This window comes from Gopherus evgoodei, chromosome 17 (genome assembly GCF_007399415.2).
Source record: "Gopherus evgoodei ecotype Sinaloan lineage chromosome 17, rGopEvg1_v1.p, whole genome shotgun sequence".
Taxonomy (NCBI): domain Eukaryota; kingdom Metazoa; phylum Chordata; order Testudines; family Testudinidae; genus Gopherus; species Gopherus evgoodei.
In genome coordinates this window covers 12,240,809-12,262,501 of record NC_044338.1, presented here as the reverse complement: position 1 = coordinate 12,262,501, position 21,693 = coordinate 12,240,809, and the positions used below count along the sequence as shown (strand labels likewise).

The window sequence follows — 21,693 nt, the reverse complement described above, 5'->3', positions numbered from 1 at the left end:
ATATCCAAATATTATGAAAACTGGAACTAAGGAGTGAGCACACGGAACCCATAACAATCAACTTGTTTTCTTCCCACAGATCCCAAACTCAAATTTCAATGTTCAAGGGAACCTCTGAATCGCTGCAGAATTTCTCCTTGCCAGCTAACATTGACTTAATATTTGTTTTAGTTCTATGTTACACGGCTGATTGAATAAAAGGTTATTTTATCATCCTCTATACATGCTAGCAAATAACCCAAGAATGTAAGTCAATTGATATCATTTGGATTTACATTTACTGATGGTATGTACAGGGTTAGGAGTTAATTGACTGGATTAAGTTTAATTTGGATGATCTCATGGCTGGGGGGATGTGCCAGATTTTCACTCTCAAACCTCACGGAGAAATTTTTGAAAGCTTTATAGCTGCCAATAAAGCTATTTTTGTCTAACATTGTTGTGTGCTAGCACTGTTGATATCAAAGATTCCAAACACTGGAAAAAAAAATATGGCACTGGGTCAGCATAGATGTGCCAAAATAGCTATATAGGTTGTTACAAAAACACGTGCACACAAAAAAAATTTGGCATTAAGCTTTAACATGAAATAACTGTTGGAACATTTACTAGATTAGGTAATACAGTGTTCTTTCCTGTCTCCCAATCAAATGAGACAGATTTTTTTTTAAAGGATCTAAGCAGGATTCTTACGAACTTTGTGGAAGTGTTTACATTCTATATTTCAAAATGATAGTCCAGCTCCAAAGGTGCAATAGTAGTTGAAATACGATATGGATCTACTGATGAAAGAAATTATCAGGGGGAAAATATATTTAAATCTGATGAACTCTCCTGTCAAACATTAGGGAAAAGCTCAGGCAACCTGCAATTCTCAGACAAATATTCCTTATGGGAGCAGATCTATTTGCAATGGGATTATTTGCATGTATGTTACTTGCATGAATAAGGGTGAGTCATCTGACTAAGGCTTACAGGATTGGGTTCTAAGAAAATTTCAGGCTCCCTAAAGGTGCCCCACAGCTGCCGAAATATTAAAATTGAATTAAAAATTTCACATGCATGTGAGTAAGTCCCCTTACCATTGATGCACTAGTTCTTGGAGCGCACAGGAGCAGTTTTGCAGGCAATATTCTCACATGATCAGCACTACAATCTGAAGCAACAGAAAGACTTTGAGGTCCTGGTCCCACGGAGTGCTGAGCAGCAGATTCAGATCCATTTTTTGTGTACACCTTCCAGGTGCAGATGCAGGCATGGATGCCCAGAGGATTCAGGAGGCCTGGGGCAAAGCAATTTTGGGGGCCCCTTTCATAAGAAAAAAGTTGCAATACTATAGAATACTATATTCTTGTGGGGGCTCCTGCGGGGCCCGGGGCCTGGGGAAAATTGCCCCACTTGCCCCCCCGGGCGGCCCTGGATGCAGGGTTGTATAGCACTAGCACATCATGGGCACTATCAGAAACAAATACTAGTGACATTCCACTTCATGGAGCAGGGATGGAACTGGGAACTGGGTTCCAGTCAGGAACTCCATCGCGAGACCACTGAAGGCAGTGGGTTTGGCCAAATGTCAGTGAGGGCATAATTGGGTTTGCCAGGCCTTTGTCACCTCTAAAGATGTGCAAGATGGAACGACTTGATTCTCAGAGCCCAGGCAGAGTTTGCTGGGCTGGCGGTTATTAAAAACAGATCTTTTCATGTGTAAGCCGAAAGCTGAACACATTTGATCTGCAATCCACTGAGAAGCAATAAGCCCCACAATGCCATTTGCAGAGTCACTTTTCAGAGCAGGACCTCTCTTTGAGCCCGAACATGCCCAAAAGCTCCAGCTACGCTGGGTATTTAAAACATGTATTGGAATCGCACTAATGCCCGGATGCTGTAGTGCTAGGTGATTTAGAAATGCTGCAAAATCCTTACAGAATATACACCAACATTCTACAGTAATAGTCCAGACAACTGAAATAACTGTGGTCATGTAAACTGCGGTGTTTGGGATCAGAGCAGTATTTTTCATAAGGCTGGAGAGACAATTCTGACTAAACCATTTGGAGTATGGTTTGCTTGGCCAGCATAGATGGGGCAAAGTAATTGCCACACTCTGATTAGAAACCCAGTTCTAAATGCAGCTCACACTTTTAAAATGGTTCGGCCCCCAACCACGCTGGTCAGCCAAGCCATGCTCGAAACCATTTCGGCTGGAACTGTATTTCACCACGGTTCTAAAATCTGGTGAAAAGCCCAGTGTAGATGAAGACCTATCTGATGCTGGCAGGAAAAGAAGGTTGATTTCATTGTACTGGACAGATTTCCAGAAGAGTCTCCTTTGGAGAGAAGAAAGGAGCTAAGTGGGTTTTGTTCTAACAAGATGGCATGGTACTGCTGCTTTGGGGCATTGTTTGCTTCTCTCTAATCTAGGCCTCTGTTTGGCTTGATCCTAAGAGGTAGAGCACAAACAACTAAGGACAAGAGTGTGTGGATATACTCTCACAGACTTTGGAGGATTTGTCTCAGGCACGACGACCTGCATTATTAGATTTTAAAAAAAAATCTTATTTTCAGGCATGACTTAAAAAAAGAGGCAGAAAGAACAAAACTCAGATCAAGAGCGGATTTTCCAAATTGCCTAGGAGATTTAGACACAAAGTTCCTAATGGGATTCCAGCATCTAAATCCCTTAGACAGCCTTGAAGCTTTTGGACAGAGTGTGTCTGTCTTCTCCCCCCTAGTAATGTTGCCCCTTGGTTTATTTATTTATTTATTTTCTTCTTGTGTTTGTTTTTGATATTATCTGTTTCATGATGGTTTTGTTGTTGTTTGTGGCGGCTGCTACGTTCCCAAGGCTGCATCCAGCTGTGATGCCTTGGAAGAAGGAGATTTCAGACAAAAACAAAAAAAGGGCTGGGCATGATTCAAACAGCAAGTGTCCCTCATTCTGAGAGAGAGAGACACTTTGAGACTGGATTTTAATTTCTTCCAAAATCAGGAAGGCCCTTCCTTCACATTGCTGTATTTACTGTATTGTGCAATGTTTCACATGCATGAACAGGGAGAGAAGTGGTTTTATAAATAACATTATGATGTAATTATTCTTTACTCGACGTGGTCCAGACACACCAAAAGAAGTGAATTTTCTTGGAGCAGACATGTGCTGCTTAGGGCTTGTTGGAAAATGTCTATCAAAACTTTCCTTTTTTGACTGAAAATTGAGCTTTCAACTAAATGAAATTTTTCATAAAAAGGTGGTTTCTTTCCTTGTATTTCTTTTTTTAATTTTTGTTGGAAAACCCAATGCCTCCATAATTATAATTTTTAAGTTTGGGCTGAAATAAATTTATTTTTTATTTTTACTGAAAGTCCAAATTTTCAATGAGAAAAAAAGATTCTGACCAACTTCCCCCACCCCCCAAAAAATCCCAAGAACTGGCTTAAAAATCAAGAGATTTTAAAAATGAATAGTGAATTCTTCTTATTTACCTCCTTTTGATATGGAGCATATAGTGGTCACTCTGCCAAGCTTTTCTCTTGCAACCACGAGGGCTAGAAACTTACTTTAAATACATGAAAGCTGATGTCCCAGCTAACATCCTAATTCCTGCAGCTGGGGGCTTGGAGAAAAACAAACAGAATCTTAACCCTGACAGAGGGCAATGCTGTAACGAGCCCATTTTTAAAGCTGGCTCCTCACTGGAGTGGCTTTGCAGGAGTCACCCCAGGAATAAACTTGGCCTAGCATAGCCCCAACTCTGCCCTGATTTACACGTGTGGGCATACACACGGGGGCATACCTCCAGGCAGTACTTAACCAAGTTTGCAGCTCATTCTGGACTCCACAGTCTTTGGGCAGCTTCTGCCAGTCACAGGACAACTGTTGAGCGCTGACCCCTCCTATGGCAAGAAAGCATCTATTGTCTCATAGGCCATTGGCATTTGCTTGTAGGGTTGACTCAGAGCTGTGACTTGGGCCCCTTCTTCCCACAGACGGGAGAGAAGGGAGAGGAAAAGGGGATGTTCCACAAATCAAGGAGGAAAGAGAAATCAGTGGGGGTTGAAGGTTGCGGCCAACTTCGGTAATGAGTCAATACCATAAATAAATGCAAACATACAGAAGTGTGTGTGTGCCTCTGTAGATCACCCCCTACCTCTGCCAGAGACCCAGATCTCTGGAAACACCTGCATGGGCTGCCACACCAGGACTCTCCCTAGGTGAGTACTGGGGGGCATGTGGCGCGGGGAGCGCGTGTGCAGCTGTGTCTGGGTGGGAGCAGGTCTAGGTGAGGGCCTCCACGGGCCCGTGTACAAGTTGTGTGGGAGAGTGTGTGTGTGTCTTTACTCTCCCAGAATCCAGTCCCCTCTCCCTTTGCCTCCGGGCTCCCCCAGGGAGCGATAAGGAATGTTTACTTTGGCAGCAGCATCCAAGCAACACAGGAAAGACCAGATATGCAACCCCCTGCTCAGTCCTCTCCCCTGGCTCCCCCTCATTCCTAGCCACCTCCTCCCACAGCTCCTGCCCCACCCGTAGCTTTTCCCTTCTGATCCTCCCTCCCCACCCAGCCTGCCTCTCTCCCCCCTTGTCCCTTTCCCTCCTCCACCCCAGAGCATCTCCCCTGCAGCTGCACAGCTCCTCCAGTGCCTGTGTCCCCCTGCGAGAGCTGTTGACAGAGCCAAGCAGCCCTCTGGCAGCTGCGAACAAGCCAGCCCCCCTCTCCACCCCTTTGCACTGTCCCCTCCTGAAATTGCATCGCCTCCTTGGAGGAGCCGGAGAGAGAGACACAGCCAGCCCTGCTGCTCAGCCAGCTTCGCTCTCGCTCCCGGCCAGGGCTCCTTCAACTTCGCCCTCTCTCCTTTGCTTTTCTGGGCAGAGCTGCCCGGCTGGAGCAGCCTCGCCCATCCTAGGGCACCCCCAGATCGAGGAGAATGCACAGAGCCAGCTGGAGCCCGGGGAAGTGAGCGTGCGACTGCTCCAGGCAGGAGGTTGCCCTGCAGCAAGGACTGGGGGCTTTCCTTAGCCCAGTGTTTCTCAACCTTTTTGATACCAGCGACTGGCTTGCTGACTTCCTAAACTGTGTCAGGGAGATCTCAGGGACCGGTGCCAGGACCCTCCGGCTTTGGAGTGGGGTGTCCTGCATTTGCAGCCCCCAGCCTCACTGGCTGAGAGTTTGCCCGGAGCCCGACAAGAGTCCCTGGCCCCCCCAACATGGACACAGTGGCCAGCGACATTGCGGACCTCAGCAGCCAGGACGCGCAGAGCGTGTGCGAGGCACTGGGGCGCTATGAGGACACGCTGCGGGGCGCTGTGCGGGAGATCCATGTGGACATCCAGGTCTTCAAGCAAGGGGTGGACCGGCAAGTGGACGAGGTGCTGCGCCTCGCCAGCCCGCTGGCCCGCACCGTCACCGAGCTGCAGCAGGAGAACCAGCGGCTGCGAGCACAGGTGGAGCGCTTGGCCAGGCAGGTGGAAGCCCTCAGCAGGTCAGCGGGGCTGCCGGACAGCTGGGCTGCGGAGTGCGGGGCAGCTGGGGGGCCCAGCTCTCCAGGAGCTGGCACAAGGCTGGCCAGGTTCTCCAGCCATGCCACCTTATCCATGACGGGCAAGAGCCAGGTAAGCATTGCCGGGAGCGGGAACCTGTGCTGGGGCGCCCCCTCGGGGGTGGCGGGGCATTGCAGGGTGCTTGGGAGGCAGGGGCACCTACTCCCAACTGGGGAGCACCTGTACACAGGAGGGACTAATCCAGGCATTTTAAATAATCTCAACACCCCTCTCCACGTGTTTTGAACCGAACATTTGATAGACCTAGCCCATTTGTGAACCAGGCCTGATCAGAGATTTCACTCCCTTTAACAAAAATCAACGGGCAAGGCCAGATCAAGGATAGTGCAAAGGTCCTACCTCCGCAACACCCTGTCTGAAATCTGGTGATGTTACTCTCCGATGTCTCTCTGAACAGAAGCTCATCTCAAGATTGTTTCTATCTCTGCTAGTTCCCGTCCATAAATGGTTTTAAAACAAAATCATTGCGCTTTATGCATGTGGGGCCAGGTCCCCAAAAGTTATAAATTGGCATAACTCCATTGAATCAGGCCTCTTGGGTCAAAGGGGGTTGTCTGAATGAGGAAAGACATTGGGAGAGCCATGGCTATATATCTAAGGCCCTCACGCTTGCCCAAGGAATCCTTGTCCAAGGAAACTATGTGTGCCCCTTGGTGTGCTCCAAAAGCAAAATGAAGCCCTCTCTTCAGGAGCCTTTTTATGAGCAACAACTGAATTCCTCGCAGTCAGGGGTGATTTAGTGATCTCCAGAAGGGGGAGTCCCTGGGTACCCACCTCCCTGCAGGACAGTGGTATGGCTCTGAGAATTGGCCCTGGAGGATAAGGCTGTTAAACTGTCATTCCAAGGTCATAAACTCGCAAGAGCAGATAAAAGTGCTTTCTCAGTAGCTTGGTACAGGGAAACCCCACAGAGTTGAGCACAAACTCTGCCCGAAACATGATACCCAGACAAATTGTTTATTATAGTACAAAGAACGGAGGATCAGGGACAGCCCCTACCACCTGGAGGTTGCAGTCAGACAATGGACACCTTTCCCACCCCATCAGGGCCCCCATGTCGGTCACAAGAATCACCTGATGCCCAATAGATTATGCAGGGGCTAGGGAAGGGAGATTAAGTCAGTGGAGAAGCACAAAACTGTTCTGAGGTAACTGAGGCTCTGGATCAGTGCATGAGTGAGTACTAACCCTATGTAAAGGGCCTTTGGCTGGGAACAGTTGAGAGCTTTTTAAAGAGCTTGACCATGGGCAAGTGTCAGCGTCACTGTCTCCTGCAGAGCGATCTGTAGGGTGATTTGGATATCAAGTGACTGTACTGGACTGAGTTGAGCCAAGATTGTTTTATGGGGCAGTTTCATTTGTTGCAATCTTCCAAAGGCATCGCCCTAGGAAGATCTGCTCATTCTTCGCAGTCTCACTGCAACTCATTTCATGCTTCCAAAAGGGTCCAACAAGCCCAGTTGCTACAACTAATTCCCATAATGCGTTGTCAGACTTCACTCTGTCCTTAGGGAAATCTCTTGTTGAAGATAATGGAGATTTTCTTATAGACTAGATCAGTGGTTTTCAGACTGCAGGTCATGACCCAGTACTGGGTCACGGAATGGAAGGCACTGGGTTGCGGCCGCTCTGGTCAGCACCGTCAACTGGGCCGTTAAAAGTCCCATTGGTGGTGCTGCCCAGCTAAGGCAGGCTAGTTCCTACCTGTTCTGACACCGCGCTGCGCCCCGGAAGTGGCCAGCAGCAGGTCTGGCTCCTCCGTTGGGGGGCCACAGGGCTCCATGTGCTTCCCCCACCCCAAGCACTGGCTCCACACTCCCATTGGCTAGGAACCGGCCAATAGGAGCTAGGGGAGTGGTGCCTGCAGGCGAGAGCTGCGCGGAGCCGCTTGCATGCTTCCGCCTAGGAGCTGGACCTGCTGCTGGCTGCTTCTGGGGCACACCACGATCCATGGTGCCAGGACAGGCAGGAAGCCTGCCTTAGCTCCTCTGCTGTGCCACTGACAGGGAGCCACTGGAGGTAAGCCCACACTCCAACTCTGTGCCCCAACCCCCTGTCCCAGCCCTGAGCTCTCTCACCCCCAAACCTGGAGCCTGCTTCTGCAACCCAAACCCCTCATCCCCGGCCCCATCCCAGAGCTCTCACCCCTATCTCCTGCCCCAGCCCTGAGCCACCCCCAAACCTGGAGCCTCCTCCTGCACCCCAAACCCCTCATCCCCGGCCCCACCCCAGAGCTCTCACCCCTATCTCCTGCCCCAACCCTGAGCCACCCCCAAACCTGGAACCTCCTCCTGCACCCCAAACCCCTCATCCCTGGCCCCACCCCAGAGCCTGCACCCCCATCCCAGAGCCCTGACCCCCTCCCACACCCCAAACCCTTGCCCCAGCTCAGAGCCCCCTCCCACACCCTGAACCCCTCATTCCTGGCCCCACCCCTGCACCCCATCCCTCTGCCTCCCCCAGCCCTGAGCTCCTCCCACATCCCAAACTCCTCATCCCCATCTGCATTGGGTTGTGGGCATCAACAATTTTCTTTAACTGGGTCGCCAGAAAAAAAAAGTTTGAAAACCACTGGACTAGAGAAGTGCTTAAGGATTGGGCCTGTTGTACATACATAAGAAATCTCACAGCTCCTGATCCAAAGCCCACTCAGGTCAATGGGAATCTTTCCACTGAGTCCAGAGGATTTCAGGTCAGGACTATAGACCAGAAAGAGATCAGCTAAACTCAGTATTGTTAACCCCCACTATAAAAAATATAAATCACAAGATTTAAAAAAAAAAGATTTTTTTTGCCACCTGGTTTTTGAATACTTGGGTCATGTTTTCAAGCTTTTGTCTACAGCCCTGGGAACCAGACACTTCTTTTTTATTAAAGGACAACTGAGGTTCTTATGTAATCAACATGACTCCCAGAGCTAAGGCTTCATACATCACAAGACTTGCAATGAAACCAAACCAAACCACCACACAGAGGTAACGCGGGCGGCTAGAAACAATTTTTAAAAAGTCTCTTGGCTCTTTAGTAATGAGGAGGGATAGCTCAGTGGTTTGAGCATTGGTCTGTTAAACCCAGGCTTGTGAGTTTAGCCCTTGAGGGGGCCACTTAGGGATCTGGGGCAAAATCAGTATTTGGTCCTGCTAGTAAAGGCAGAGGGCTGGGCTTAATAACCTTTCAGTTCTATGAGAGAGGTAAATCTCCATGTATTATTAAGAACCACATCCAACAGATGCAAGTATGCTACTAGGAGGCCCTCAGATAGCACGGTGCTGGATAGAGTATAATTCATTGCCCGGCTAGAATAGACCAATATATGTTCTAGTTACAGTTCCATTATGATTAGCAACATTCCCTTTTCACTGCTAGACATTAAACACTTTGCAATCCATCATTTGGTGTTGAATCAGTGGAGATATCTCCAGTTCACTAGGGCTGCGCCTGATATCTGGGCAGCAGTGGCCTGACTCCTGTTCGTGAATTATGTTATGCAATATGATATAAGCAAATAGAAAATAGTTGGGGGTAGTTCATATATTTTCTTTGACTGAGAAGTAGCTACTATTATTGTGGGACACGAGTCCAAGGGTGAAATTCTGGCCCCATTGACTTCACCTCCAGAGTAGGGAAAAGAAACACAAGAATACCAAAAATTGATACACTGCTATTGATTTTGTTTGTATTACTAATGCATGTATTTCTGGGTCCAATCCTGCTCACAATAAGGATGAGAATAGTTCAGAGAAAAAGAATGGTCCAGTGATTCAGGTGCTAGTCTAGAACTCAAGATCTTGGCGCAAGTCCCTGCTCTGCCACAGACTTCCTTGTTACCATGGGCAAGTCATTAACTGGAATAGCAGCACTTTCCTACCTCATAGGAGTATTGTAAGGCTCAGTATAAAGATTGTGAAGTGCTCAGATACTGTGGTAATGGGGCCATAAACAGACCATGTCCACTGAAGTCAGCAGAAATATTTCACTTCAATGGGCAATGGACTGGGTGTTCTGACACTAGCTACCCTCTCTGCTTCAGTTTCCCCATCTTTGAAATTGGGGATGGTGGGGAATTGAGATTTAAGCATTTTCTTAATGTAGGAAAGGAGTGATTAATAGAAGTGTGCAAAACACATCTTAAAGGGCAAAGCTGTGCAAATCTTTTCCTGTACATTGTTATGAATTAAAAATAGGAAATGTTCACAATTCACTAAAGAACAAGGATGCTTTCAAAAGCAAAAATTGGCTCATTTTCAAACAAAAATGGCTTTGCATCCAGTAACGTGTAAACGATCTTTTTGCATATTTGTGATGTTAATACCAGGCTTCTTTGAACACAGTTCTGCAAAATTAAAACATTGCATTTTTCGTGTTATTACTATTAGGTGCTACTGTCATGGCATTCACGACTAAAAGACCCAGTTGAGAACAAGGTCTCATTGTGCTAAGTACTGGATGTAGACACAATAAGGGGCAGTCCCCGTCCCAAAGAGGTTACAGTTTAGAGGGAGAAGATAGAGATCAAGTGACTTGCCAAAGGTTACACAGCAACCTAGTGGCAGGGCCATGTCTCCCAAATCCCAGTGCAGGGCGATATGTAATTCACTGTGCTGCCTCACAGCTCTATTTCTCCCTCTTTAGTAAGTTGCCTAGCAGAAGAAACCCACGCTGTTTATTTCTCTGATGGAAGCTTTCTTCTCAAGGCATCACACTCCTCTGTTCTGCTGGCTCTTTATTTTGCCACATGCATGTGAGAATCAAATTTAACCCTCTGAGCACCGCCAAAATGCAAGGTCGGGCCCATCATTTTGTATTTTCCAAAGAAGCTGGTGGAAACTTACACCAGAAGCGTCTTGGGCTTCCATTATTTACAGTAGTACAGCTTCCCCGATCCAGCTGCATGTCAATCTGCAGTGCATGCTGCTAGTGCTATGAAAATGGGGTTGGATTTCTTAGCTTCAGCTCACCGCAGGTCACTGGTTCTGTACTATGTTTCAGACAGCTCTTGGCCTGAGCTGTCATTCCCAGTTACCAGTGATGTCATTCAGAGCAGCTGGCTTTGCAGATCCCCTGGGGAAAGGTGAGAAAGCACTTACAGCTGGAGCTACCTCGAGCAGCTCTAAAAGACAACAAAAGTATTGAACTTACACCAATATGATGGATGGCTTTGACTTGTGCAAGGATAAGCGTGCCTGGTATGTTTCCGTAGTGCACACTGGCTGCTGAAGTCTTGGGGGAACAGATGGAGGATACCAATTGTTGACAGTGATTTTTAGGGGTCAGTTTCATTTTTAAGCATGCACATCACCGGACAACAACACAAACCCTCTGTGGAGTTCTGCTCACATCAGCAGTTCAGTGGAAATGCCTCCGAAAGAGTCCCCCCTCCTCTACTGGTATGTCTACGCTGCAGCTGGAGTTGTGACTGTAGTGGGTGTGGGCACACAACACACACACAAGCTTTCATCCAGCTACTGCAGCTAAAAATAGTAGCAATGCCACATTAGCATAGAGCCGTGGCAGGCAGGCAATGGGTATGTGCCCAGGGTTCTAGGTGGGCATGTCCAGGGCCAGTGCTACCATTTAGGCGGACTAGGCAGTTGCCTAGGGCGCCAAGATTTGGGGGTGCCACCAGCAGCCCAGGGCTTCCCCTAGGTCAGCGTGCCACCGCCGGCAGCCCGCAGCCCAGGGGTTCCCCTGGATCAGCACGCCGCCACCGGCAGCCAGCAGTCCGGGGGTTCCCCTGGATCAGCACGCCGCCACTGGCAGCCAGCAGCCTGGGGGTTCCCCTGGATCAACACGCCGCCACTGGCAGCCAGCAGCCCAGGGCTTCCCCTAGGTCAGCACGCCGCCACCGGCAGCCAGCAGCCCGGGGGTTCCCCTGGGTCAGCCCGCCACCAGCAGCTTAGGGGTTCCACCGCACAGTCTCTCCTTCACTTCTCCCGCCTCCCAGGCTTGCGGCGCCAATCAGCTGTTTGGCGCCGCAAGCCTGGGAGGAGAATTAGAGCAGGAAAGCGTGGGGAGGACGTGGAGCAGAGGTGAGCTGGGGTGAGGAGGTACCACAGGGCTCCCTGGGCCAGGGGGTGGGGAGCTGCCACAGGGTGCGGGAAGCTGCCACGGGGATGAGGGGCACACCTCAAGGCGGGGAGCTGCTGCAGGGCTGTGGGGGCGCAAGGTGGAAGTTTTGCCTAGGGCGCGAAACTTCCTTGCACCGGCCCTGGGCATGTCCAGTCTGTGCCATCATCTGCGCTGGTGCAATTTCACTGCTATTTTTAGTGGTGCTAGCTAGGTTAAAGCTGTGTGGGGATGCTTAGACTAGCTGCAATCACTCCTCTGAATACAGTGCAGACATACTGGAAAGGTGAAATACTGGCCCCATTGACACCAGTAGGGAGTTTGCTATTGACTTCAATACAACCTTGATTTCACGCTCTGATCTCATTCACCGGCCCTGGTGGAGAGGGAAGGAAAAAGAACGACTTTCTATGTGAATGAAAAGTTAACATAGGCCAGATTTTCAAACATGGGACCCTACCAGGATCCTGTCCATTTTAGATGCTTCCAGGCCAATATGATTATTCAAATGAAAGATTAAGGTTCTCATGTCTGGAAACTCCCCCTTCAAACAGAACACACACAGCACCGCTGACATGCTACCTTTTATTTAGGGTGATTTTTGGTTGCTCTGTTCTAGTGATGAACACAACCGAATGTATCCAGTTTCAGATTCCGGCATGTAAAGGTGCCCACTGCAAGAGGACATCATTCTTGTGTCCATATAAGCTAGAAAGAGGAGCCTGTACCAAAACTGCTATGAAAGGCACCATCCTTTACCCTGCTTGAATCCATCACATGCACATATGTGCGCACAGAATTAGTGCATGAACACAGCCCTCATCCTGGGGTTCCTTGACAGCAGTTGAAGTAACTGTGGGAAGAAAGCTAGGCTGTACTTGATTTTTCTCCAAGGCCTCTCTGTCTCAGACTTTAGTTTCCTCTCCCGGAAGAGTCACTCTCACCTCCCAGATGGAGTTAATGAGCAACACCTACCACAACGAGTCAACAGGAATTCTGTGTTGGACACTTTACAAAGTGGATCAACAGTAGAACCTGCCATGATAGCTCAGCCCCCGAACTGTGAACTCTGGGGAAGTTCCGATCTAGAGTGACACACCCACGAAAGCTCATGCTCCAAAACATGTTAGTCTATGAGGTGCCACAAGACTCTTTGCTGCTTTTACACTTCCAATGTTTGGGAAAATTCAGGTTTGAACTTGTTAGACCCAAAGTGTGATCATGTCTGTCACCTCCAGATTTTGGTTCTTCACTTCCCACTGCAGGATCAGGCAGGATTCTAGAGCTGGTTGAAGTTTTTCAACCAACACAAGTTTCCTGCCCCAAAATGGAGTTTTATCTAAACCAAAACCTTCCACAGGAAAATGTTAGGACTTTTGTTTTTCCAACCTAAAGTTTTCCAAAAATATCAAATTTGTTTCTCCTTTTTTCCTGTCTCCCTTCACCCCCAGTACAATAAAACGAATAAGTGACAGAGTAAAGAGAAAAATGAAACTCTGCAACTCTAGCTTTTCAGAATCTGAGGAAGTTTTGAAAATTCGGAAAGGAAAAAAGCAAAGACAAAGAGGAAAGCGAAAGATTCCAGACATACATTTTCAGAGTAGGGGCAGCAGATTACCCCATATCTGCCTACTCTGGGGTTCTTACACCTTGCTCCTTCTGAAGCACTTGGTACCAACCACTGTGGGTGACAGCATCTTAGATTAGATGGGCCTGGGGTCTGATCCAGTCTGGCAGTTCCTATGGGCCTAGTGCATTCAGTGCTAAGAACGGGGGGGACCCCAAACATCTGAAATTTTGATATCTATTTTTTGATAACTGAATCAAAACCAATGCTTCCGTTCAAATTATTTCAAAATTTTCCCATAAAAAAGTCACTTTTTCAAAAAAGTTTAATTTTAATTTGAAACTGGGTGGTGGGGAGAACAGGTTGGAAATAAACAGGTTTTTCCAACCATCTCTATAGGAGACACTTGCAAGCACTTGGACTTCTGCTACAAGACTTTTCTGGCTCCCCCTCCAACCCCTGGCACCAATCCATTCACAACTTTGGGCTACCCAGAGAAAACGAGCCAACGAGGTAGATCAATATAGCTCCCTCTAGCTCAGTTACGGCAAGGTAGTACTATGCCGCAAATTGATGTGTTCCTGAAAAAAAATTAAAGATAAAATTATGAGTGAGCAAATGCAGCCATATACAGGGCCAGATTTAAAGGCAGGGAAACCAGGCAATAGCCTGGGGGTGCCAGGCTTGGAGTGCTGTTTTTGTTGTTAGTGATAAAAGGGAAAATAGAGAACACTTGAAACATGTTTCTTCAAACATTCTATGTGGATTCATTTTTCACTAACCTCCTAAAATGTTCTGGATCTTAGTAGAACCTTGTGGAACCTTCCAGACTTTCTGAGAACTACATTTTCCTCAAACCTCCTAGAATGTTGTCAGCCCTGCCCTCATGGGTATATAAGGGGCAGGACATTGCCAATCAGTCAGTGAGATATAAGAACAAAGTGAAGTAAGAGCCTAGCTGTGCTAGTGTGAACCTTGTTTTATTGTATAATTGTGAAAGTATACTTGTGTTTTAAGATATGAAGAGTGTAAGTAGTGACTAGTAAAAGGACATATTTAATGAGATGCCAGAGATCTCTATCGAACCCCTATCTACACAATATAAAAGAAATACCGTTACTTCTTTTGCTATGCTTAATGCAAAATGCGGATCATAGACTTTTGCTCTCCCTAATACCATTTTACCCTGCAGAAAATAAAAGATGCTGCTGAAGAAGTCTTCAGGCGCTCAGTATAGGAAGCGAAAAGCTCAGTTGCAATCTAGTTTGCAGCAAGGGGCAAATTTGATGGGAAAAATATCTGAAACAGAACACCACACACTGGGCTTTAGGCAGTAGCGATGGTCCCAGTGCAGAAGAAATTGAGGAATTTATTTGCTTAAATATGGCATGAATAAATACAGATTTACAGATCCTAGTGTGCAAATGTATTATCTTATTTGACAGGAATAAATCATGCATGCAAATCATGCATCAAAGTTGTGAAATGGCCTACTAAGGCAATGCAGGGGAGGGGGCACCAAGCTCTTCCTTGCCTGGGGCCCCATTTGGTCAGGATGACCAATTGCTCCTAAGGTGTGAGCTTTTTGGGAGGAGTGTTCATAGTGTTCACTACACAGTTGTCAGGAGGTGATCCATAGCTTAAACTTCGTACACCAGACCCTCGCTAGAATGCACATTTATATAGCGCGAATTTGCATATAACACGGTCGCAGCCATGGATCCCAAATGTAATTACTTTAATTGCAATTCATTTTAATGAAGTTCCTGTGTTAACGCGGTACTGCGCATGGATCCCAAATCCCGCGTTCTAGCGAGGGTCCGGTGTATGTCCTGAGCTACCACGTACTTGTTGCCTGTTCTCCTGCTTTCCTCAGAGAATTAGATTTTAAGCTAATTGGAGTGGAGGCTCTGGGTGAAGGATTTCACCTCATGTCTTTATGTCTGTTTGTTTCAATATCCTAGCACAATGGATCGTTGCTCTTGTCTAGGGCCCTTTGGTGCGACTGCAATACAAGTAATAGAAAATGTGCAGATACAGGTATAGCAGCTCCATGACAAGACAGGAAGGATGACCAGAATCCACGCTCGATACACCTGAGCAACACCGCCAACAAGTCACTAACCCTCCTAGCCATCTATGTGGGGATCTGAGTCACTTGACCACCCAAGTTGTGGATTTCAGTGCACCTGATCTGTTCTCAAGTCCTGCTTGGCACCAGCTCATTTGGAGCCAGCCTAGAACCTGGCACTGGAGCGCTGAGTATTCCTTTGTCTGTGCTCCCCCACGCAGGGATTACGTGGTACAGAGAGCCACGTCGGAGCCCATTATGTCAGGCTGAATGTCACCCTAACTGGATACAGGAGAGTATCTGGAGTTGGGAAGGAAGGCAGACGTGACTCCATCCATGTCTTTTACAACAGCTCATGTGTAATGCCTTTTTAGGTCTGCTGCATAGAGAGATTTATTGCACTGATTAGGCAGGGAGGGGGGGAGAACCCTCTGAGCTAAAGCAGGTTTTCTGATAAGGCTGTGTGTGTATTATTCCACTGCAGAAAGGCCGCATGCAAACAATGTCAGGTTTGGGTTCAGTTGGGGCATTAAACCACAGCCTGCAGCAGGAACAATGCCCCAGTGTGTGCTGGGGAAGCACACCAGGCAAGCACAGCTGCTCTACCACCTTGGAATAAAGTACAAGGTGCACTCTTCCCTGTGGGACAAGCACTGCTGGCTGGCGTGCTGGGCCCTGGGATCACCATGCGGAGGGCATAGTGAGGCTGGCACTAACTTATTGCAGCACCACCCTTATGCTCTAACTTTGTTTTGAGGGTTTAGGGTTCAAGGCTCTGTACCGTCACCCATCGCTGCAGTACGTTTGACCTCTGTTCTTCCTCCCTAGTGTGCCTGAGCAGGGCTAGGTGCAACTGACCCCACAGGGATAGATTCCACAACATGCTGAACACCTCCTAGGAAGCATTCAGTGCTTTTGAACCCCACCGACATAGAAGGGGTCAGTGGGCACTGAGAGATGCTGCTAAGTACCATGCAGGATAGGGCCCTCATTGAAGGAGTCCGCAGTGTTTTGTTATAGGTAGTGTTGTTGCAGGAGTGCTCTATAAAACAGCTCTCTCTCTCTCTCTCCTCACACAGCAGAGTAGTTATTAGATAAGGTATAATAGATAGCACTCAAGAAGACGCACTCTTACTTCTCTGCTGCCTTCAGAGCTGGGAGCCCAGCCAGGAGCCACTGTTCTCCAGCTGCCCAGCTCTGAATGTGTGCAATAAAGTTCCCCCACCCCCCCCCAAAGCTCCCCAGTTTGAGAACTACTGATCTAGACCATCTCTGACAAGCGTTTGTCTAACCTCTTCCTAAAAACCTCCAGTGATGGCGTTTCCATGCTCTTCCTCGGTGATTTGTTCCAATGCTTAACCACCCTGACAGTTCGGAAGGATTTTTCTAACGTCCATTCTAAATTGCCTTCACTGCAATTGAAGTGTAGGTCTTTATATGCAATTCTTAAGTGTCAACTGGAGCTGGCTGTTTTTTACTTCCGCTTTAGGCTGTTGACACACTGCCACTTTCAGCGCTAAACTTTGAGTTGTTCAGAGGTGTGAAAAGACCCCCTCTGCCCCCCTAAGCAACAAAAGTTTTAGTGCTGAAAAGCGTCAGTGTAGACCGTGGTTTATTGCTGGGAGCAAAGCTACCACCGCTCATTCTGGGTGGATTTTTTTTTTTAAATCGCTGGGAGAGCTCTCCCCTGTGATAAAGCGGGTCTACACTGCCCATATCACAGCGCTGCCGCGGCTGCACTCTAACCTGGTCAGTGTAGACAGACCCTTCATGCCTAATTTGAAGAAACTGATGCTCTAAAGTTCCATATTAAGGTGCAGATCTACTATGAACAGTGTTGGTGCTGACTTGGCACTTTATCCACCCACAGGCCTGCTCCCTCCCTGCATATATTTTGAGTCTTATCTGTTTACTGGCCAAAACAAGTTTCATTACACATACTCTTGCTCACCCTGCAGAGAAACACTGCTCTGGAAGAGCAAGCCAGGCTCCGTTTTGGCTTGTGCCCAGTCAACAGAGGGATTATTCAAGTTCCAATGGCAAAATCTTGATTTATCTCCCATTTGATAGGATCCATGATGCAAGGATTTGTTGAATTCAGTGATTAAGGCCTACCTGTGTACTGTTGGGAATTAGTGCAGAGATGTGACATCCATTTACCAATCAGAATGAGCTCTGGACATTAAGGACCTGATTCCTCACTCATTTACACCGCTGTAACTACTGCTTTCAGTAGCATTGCTCCACATGTACAGCCATGTGAGGAAGCGGAGAATGAGCCCCGAGTATTCAGAGACAGACTCTAATAACACTAAAATTAGACACTGGGTAGCAAAACTGTTCTGTAAAGTTAGTTATTAAGAAACCTACAAATCTCCACTTGTTTGGCTCCTAGAACTCCTCCCATTACGTTAGCTACACTAAACTGTTTAGTCTCTATAACATTCCTATTTGGATTTTTAAAAAGAATCCCTAGGATTTTCTTTTTGAAGGATATAACTGATTTGACACCAGTTTTCCAGTAGGAGTAACTCCACTTCCCCTGAGAAAGGATCCAGAATCATGGCCCATTAGTGTGTCTTCACAAACAAACCAAACCCCGCCCTTGCTTATGCCACGCTAGTCATTCCAGTGAAATTCCTCCAGGTAGGGCCAAATTCTGCCCTCCTGTACCAGTGTTTATTTACTTCAATTACATTTGAAATGTTGCAGTGAATAATGAAAACAAAATGGTCTCCAGGGACCCTAAGACACTTGCTCAATAATGCAGCAAATGTCTGAATCCCATTTTCTGTAGTTGAAGCCATCCAGGAACAAGTTTCTCTCTGTTTTTGCAGGCTGTTGGCCTGTCTCCAGATCACAAAGGATTAACACCACACCCAGAGTCTGCTCAGGACCTTTCTTCAGGGCACTATGTACTAGTAGGACCAATAATCTTCAGCATACCCCAGAACAAACCACTTCAACATAAATCCAGCAGCTAATTTCCCCCGACCCATGGTCTTCCTTACCAGTCCTCCTAGAAAACACTTGCCAGGAAATTCCCATGTTCTAGAAACCACCCTACTTCCTGGAGCTTCTCCTATACCCACTCTTACAGCTTTTACAGGAAACAAGAGCGCACCAGGAAATCAGCTGATCCCTTCCCAGCTGGTTCTGATCACTCCCTCTGCTGTGCCCACACATCTGTTATTACAGGGGCACTGCCTCAGCACAGGGCTGGCTGGCTCCAGGTCCCCTCTTCTTTCTTTTGGAGGCAGACCATCATGTTGCACTGATAAAAGAGTTAAAGACTTGCAGTGAATTTGGTAAGAATCTTCCACCAATGTTTGAATTAAATTGTTTTGTGGTAAAATCTGGTCATGTGGCTGAGTGATCTTTTGGGGCCCAATTCTTTCTGTTCCAAGGACATGATCCTGAACTTTTTTTTTTTTGGCCCAGGAGTGAGGTTATGGAGGGGCACATTAGTAATGTGTTGGCATCATTTGTCTGGACTCATTTGAGGGCCATTTGTCACAGCCCCGCTGCATTTGGCCCTAAAACCTTGGCGATGATATAACGGCATCAAGCAGTTCCCAGAATCTTTTCCCTCCGCATGAAGCTTGTTAGAAAGCTGCTCTCTTAATGCTGCACAAATTACTGCCTTGATGGTGCACAGTCTTCTGAAGTGGGAGCCAGATCATTTAGATAACCTTTTGCGGTACATGTGCTAGCCAAGCTGTCTGGAATCTGTATACTCTGCATGGCAGGCGGTGGGTCGACCTGGCTTCAGTTACATGAGAAGTTACACCAGGTGTGAATTCGGCCCAGTGGGCACTCTCTATGTCCTTGCCGCTTCTCTCTTTTTTAGATAACGTTGTTTGCCTTGTTCTCATTTTCTTTTCCAATCCATGCCCCCCTACATTTTAGTACCATTTGTCTTTGCTTCAGCCCTTTACTCACATCACAGCTTTCCTTTTTTTGGTTTTTCTTTCTCCAACAGTGGCAAGCCAGCCCCTTTCACCAGCACTGAATTTGCTAAGGGCCCTGTCCTGAAGGCAACATTTCTCATGGGCTTGATTTTCAGAAGGACGGATGAGCGCCCTGAACTATTCCTGAAGTCAGCAGGAGCGGTGGGTGCTCAGCCCCTCTGAACATCAGGCCCATATCCTATCTCCTAGAACTGGAAGGGACTTTGAAAGGCCATCGAGTCCAGCCCCCTGCCTCCACTAGCAGGACCAAGTACTAATTTATGCCCCAGATCCCTACATGGTCCCCTCAAGGATTGACCTCACAACCCTGGGTTTAGCAGGCCAATGCTCAAACCACTGAGCTATCATATTGAGGTCGATAGAAATGTTGCCAGTGTTGGAAGTGCAAGATGGGGTCTGGAAAGGGGAAAAAAATAATCTTCCCCCTGATCATTTTCAGAAACAAGTGACAGCCTCACCACGAAACCTCATAAAAGCAAATTTGACAAAACCAGATATGGTAAAACATTCTGGGCATGATCCTGCCCTCTGGCCCCAACTCAGCAAAGCACTTACATACATATGCAGTCTTGTTGACTTCAGGGGACTAAGCATATGGTTAAAATCAAGCAAGTGCTTAAGTGCTTTGCTGGATTGGAGCGTGCTCAGCACCATCCGGGACTGAACATTTAGGCCCTTTTAGGAATCTTGCTCCCTCTGTCCCCTAATGGGTTAAACAGGCTGTTTGGGACAGGGACTGTCTTTTTAAATAAGGCTTTGTACAATGCCTGTAATAATGCTATGGAATTTCTAGTTAGTTCACATTTGTAAGGTATTGTGCACATGAAAAACCAGTTGGAAGATTGCAGCGTGACATTCATTGCAAGACTGCCTCTCTAAATACCTGTTTATTATTATTCTATGACTAATCAAGATTTTCAGGCATGATTTTGCATGCCTCCATTTTTGGGTGGCCAACCTGAGACACCTTAAAAGGGGCTGATTTTCAGAAAGTGCTGAGCACCCACTCTCTGAAAATCGAGCTGCTTTCAGTTGGGCAACCAGAATCGCTAATCACGTCTGAAAATCTGGGCAATTAGTAATCATTAATTATCCACCAAATCCTGTGGCCCTCAAAGCAGGCAAGACATCCATAGAAGTCTATGGGCATTTTAGTCAAGTAAGAGCTGCTGTTTTAAAGAAATTGAAATTGTTTGCATTCCCAAAATGCCCCCAATCCGTTAGTCTCTCAGTCAGCCTGCACCTCACTCAGTAATCAAGGCTGTATCTGCTCTGATAGGTATGCTTTGGGTAAATTAAAGCTATATTCAGAAAGCAAGGCAATAGGTTAGAGCTGGTATGTCTACACTGTGATAAAGACTTGCAGCCTGGCCTGGATCAGCTGACTCGGACTGCAGGGCAATCAAATTGCAATGTAAATGTCTCCCCCCCCCTTGTGGGGTCTTACAGCCAGGCTCCAGCATGAGCCGAAATGTCCACACTGCTATTTTTAGCCCGAAAGCTGCAGTTAGCTGACCTGGGCTCTGAGACTCAGCGCAGTGAGTTTTTTATCACAGCGTAGACATACTTGGTGTGACTTCTCCTGAAAGAGAGAGCACACATTGTGCAGTCAAAGCCTTGATGAGGTTGCATGTTAGGTCCATGAACTGTAACTTGTACAACTGTATTTAACACCATGCAAATAATCCAGTATGGTGCAATCAATAAAAACAACAGCTGTGCTTTTCTGTCTGCAGGATACAAATCTAAGTGTCGCTTACTAAAACCCTACAGCTCCCAGGGTTTAGCGCTAATGTTTTATCTTTGCATTTGCCATGTTGCTACCCTGGCAGCAAAGGCCACTTGCTTTCTGTTTTTCTACGTGTAGGAGGTTTCTGTGTATCAGTCCTGAGAATTCCTTCGCTGCTGAACATCAAAGGTCAAAACCTGGTTTCTGAGCCAAGCAAGATTTTACCTATGGATCCCATTACTGTTGGGATCACAATTACAAGTATTTCTCCTCCCAGTACCCCTGCAGCGTAGGGAAATATTTCTGTTATCCCAGTTTTACAGATAGGGTACTGCTGTGATGGTTAATTTGCTGTCTCGTGTGATAAAATCTGATCCGATGCTGTGATGATGCCTGTGCTGGGCACAGGAGCATGTTGCACTGAGGTTTTCTAGTCTTGCTAAGGTGCACGCTGCTGTCCTGCATTGATCCCTAGCTAGGGGAAAAGTGTTAACACCTGCCTAAGTAGCACTGCATGCAGTCAGAGAGGTGCTAATACAATTTCCCTTTTGCCAGAATGGGCTGTGTGAGGGGATTTCCTCTGCATTGCACACACTTGCCTGTTGTTTAATCCTCGCAGTTCCTCTTTATTCTGATCAACAAAGCCTCCTGTCCTCAGAAGCCGGACGGAGCTATTTAAAGGAGAGACGGGCCAGTCCACACCTCTGTTTGATTAATTTGTGCACCTCTTTGATC

The 21,693-nt window shown here is 47.2% G+C and overlaps 1 protein-coding gene across 1 annotated transcript in view; it reads left to right on the top strand.

Moving 5' to 3' along the window:
- Nucleotides 1-4,601: 4,601 nt before the first annotated feature.
- SMTNL2 (smoothelin like 2) overlaps nucleotides 4,602-21,693 on the top strand; it is a 49,786-nt gene continuing 32,694 nt past the window's right edge. Inside the window, exon 1 of the mRNA XM_030537111.1 lies at nucleotides 4,602-5,605. Within this exon, the coding sequence (XP_030392971.1) occupies nucleotides 5,201-5,605 (405 nt within the window). The 5' untranslated portion in view covers nucleotides 4,602-5,200. The remainder of the gene's footprint in view (nucleotides 5,606-21,693) is intronic.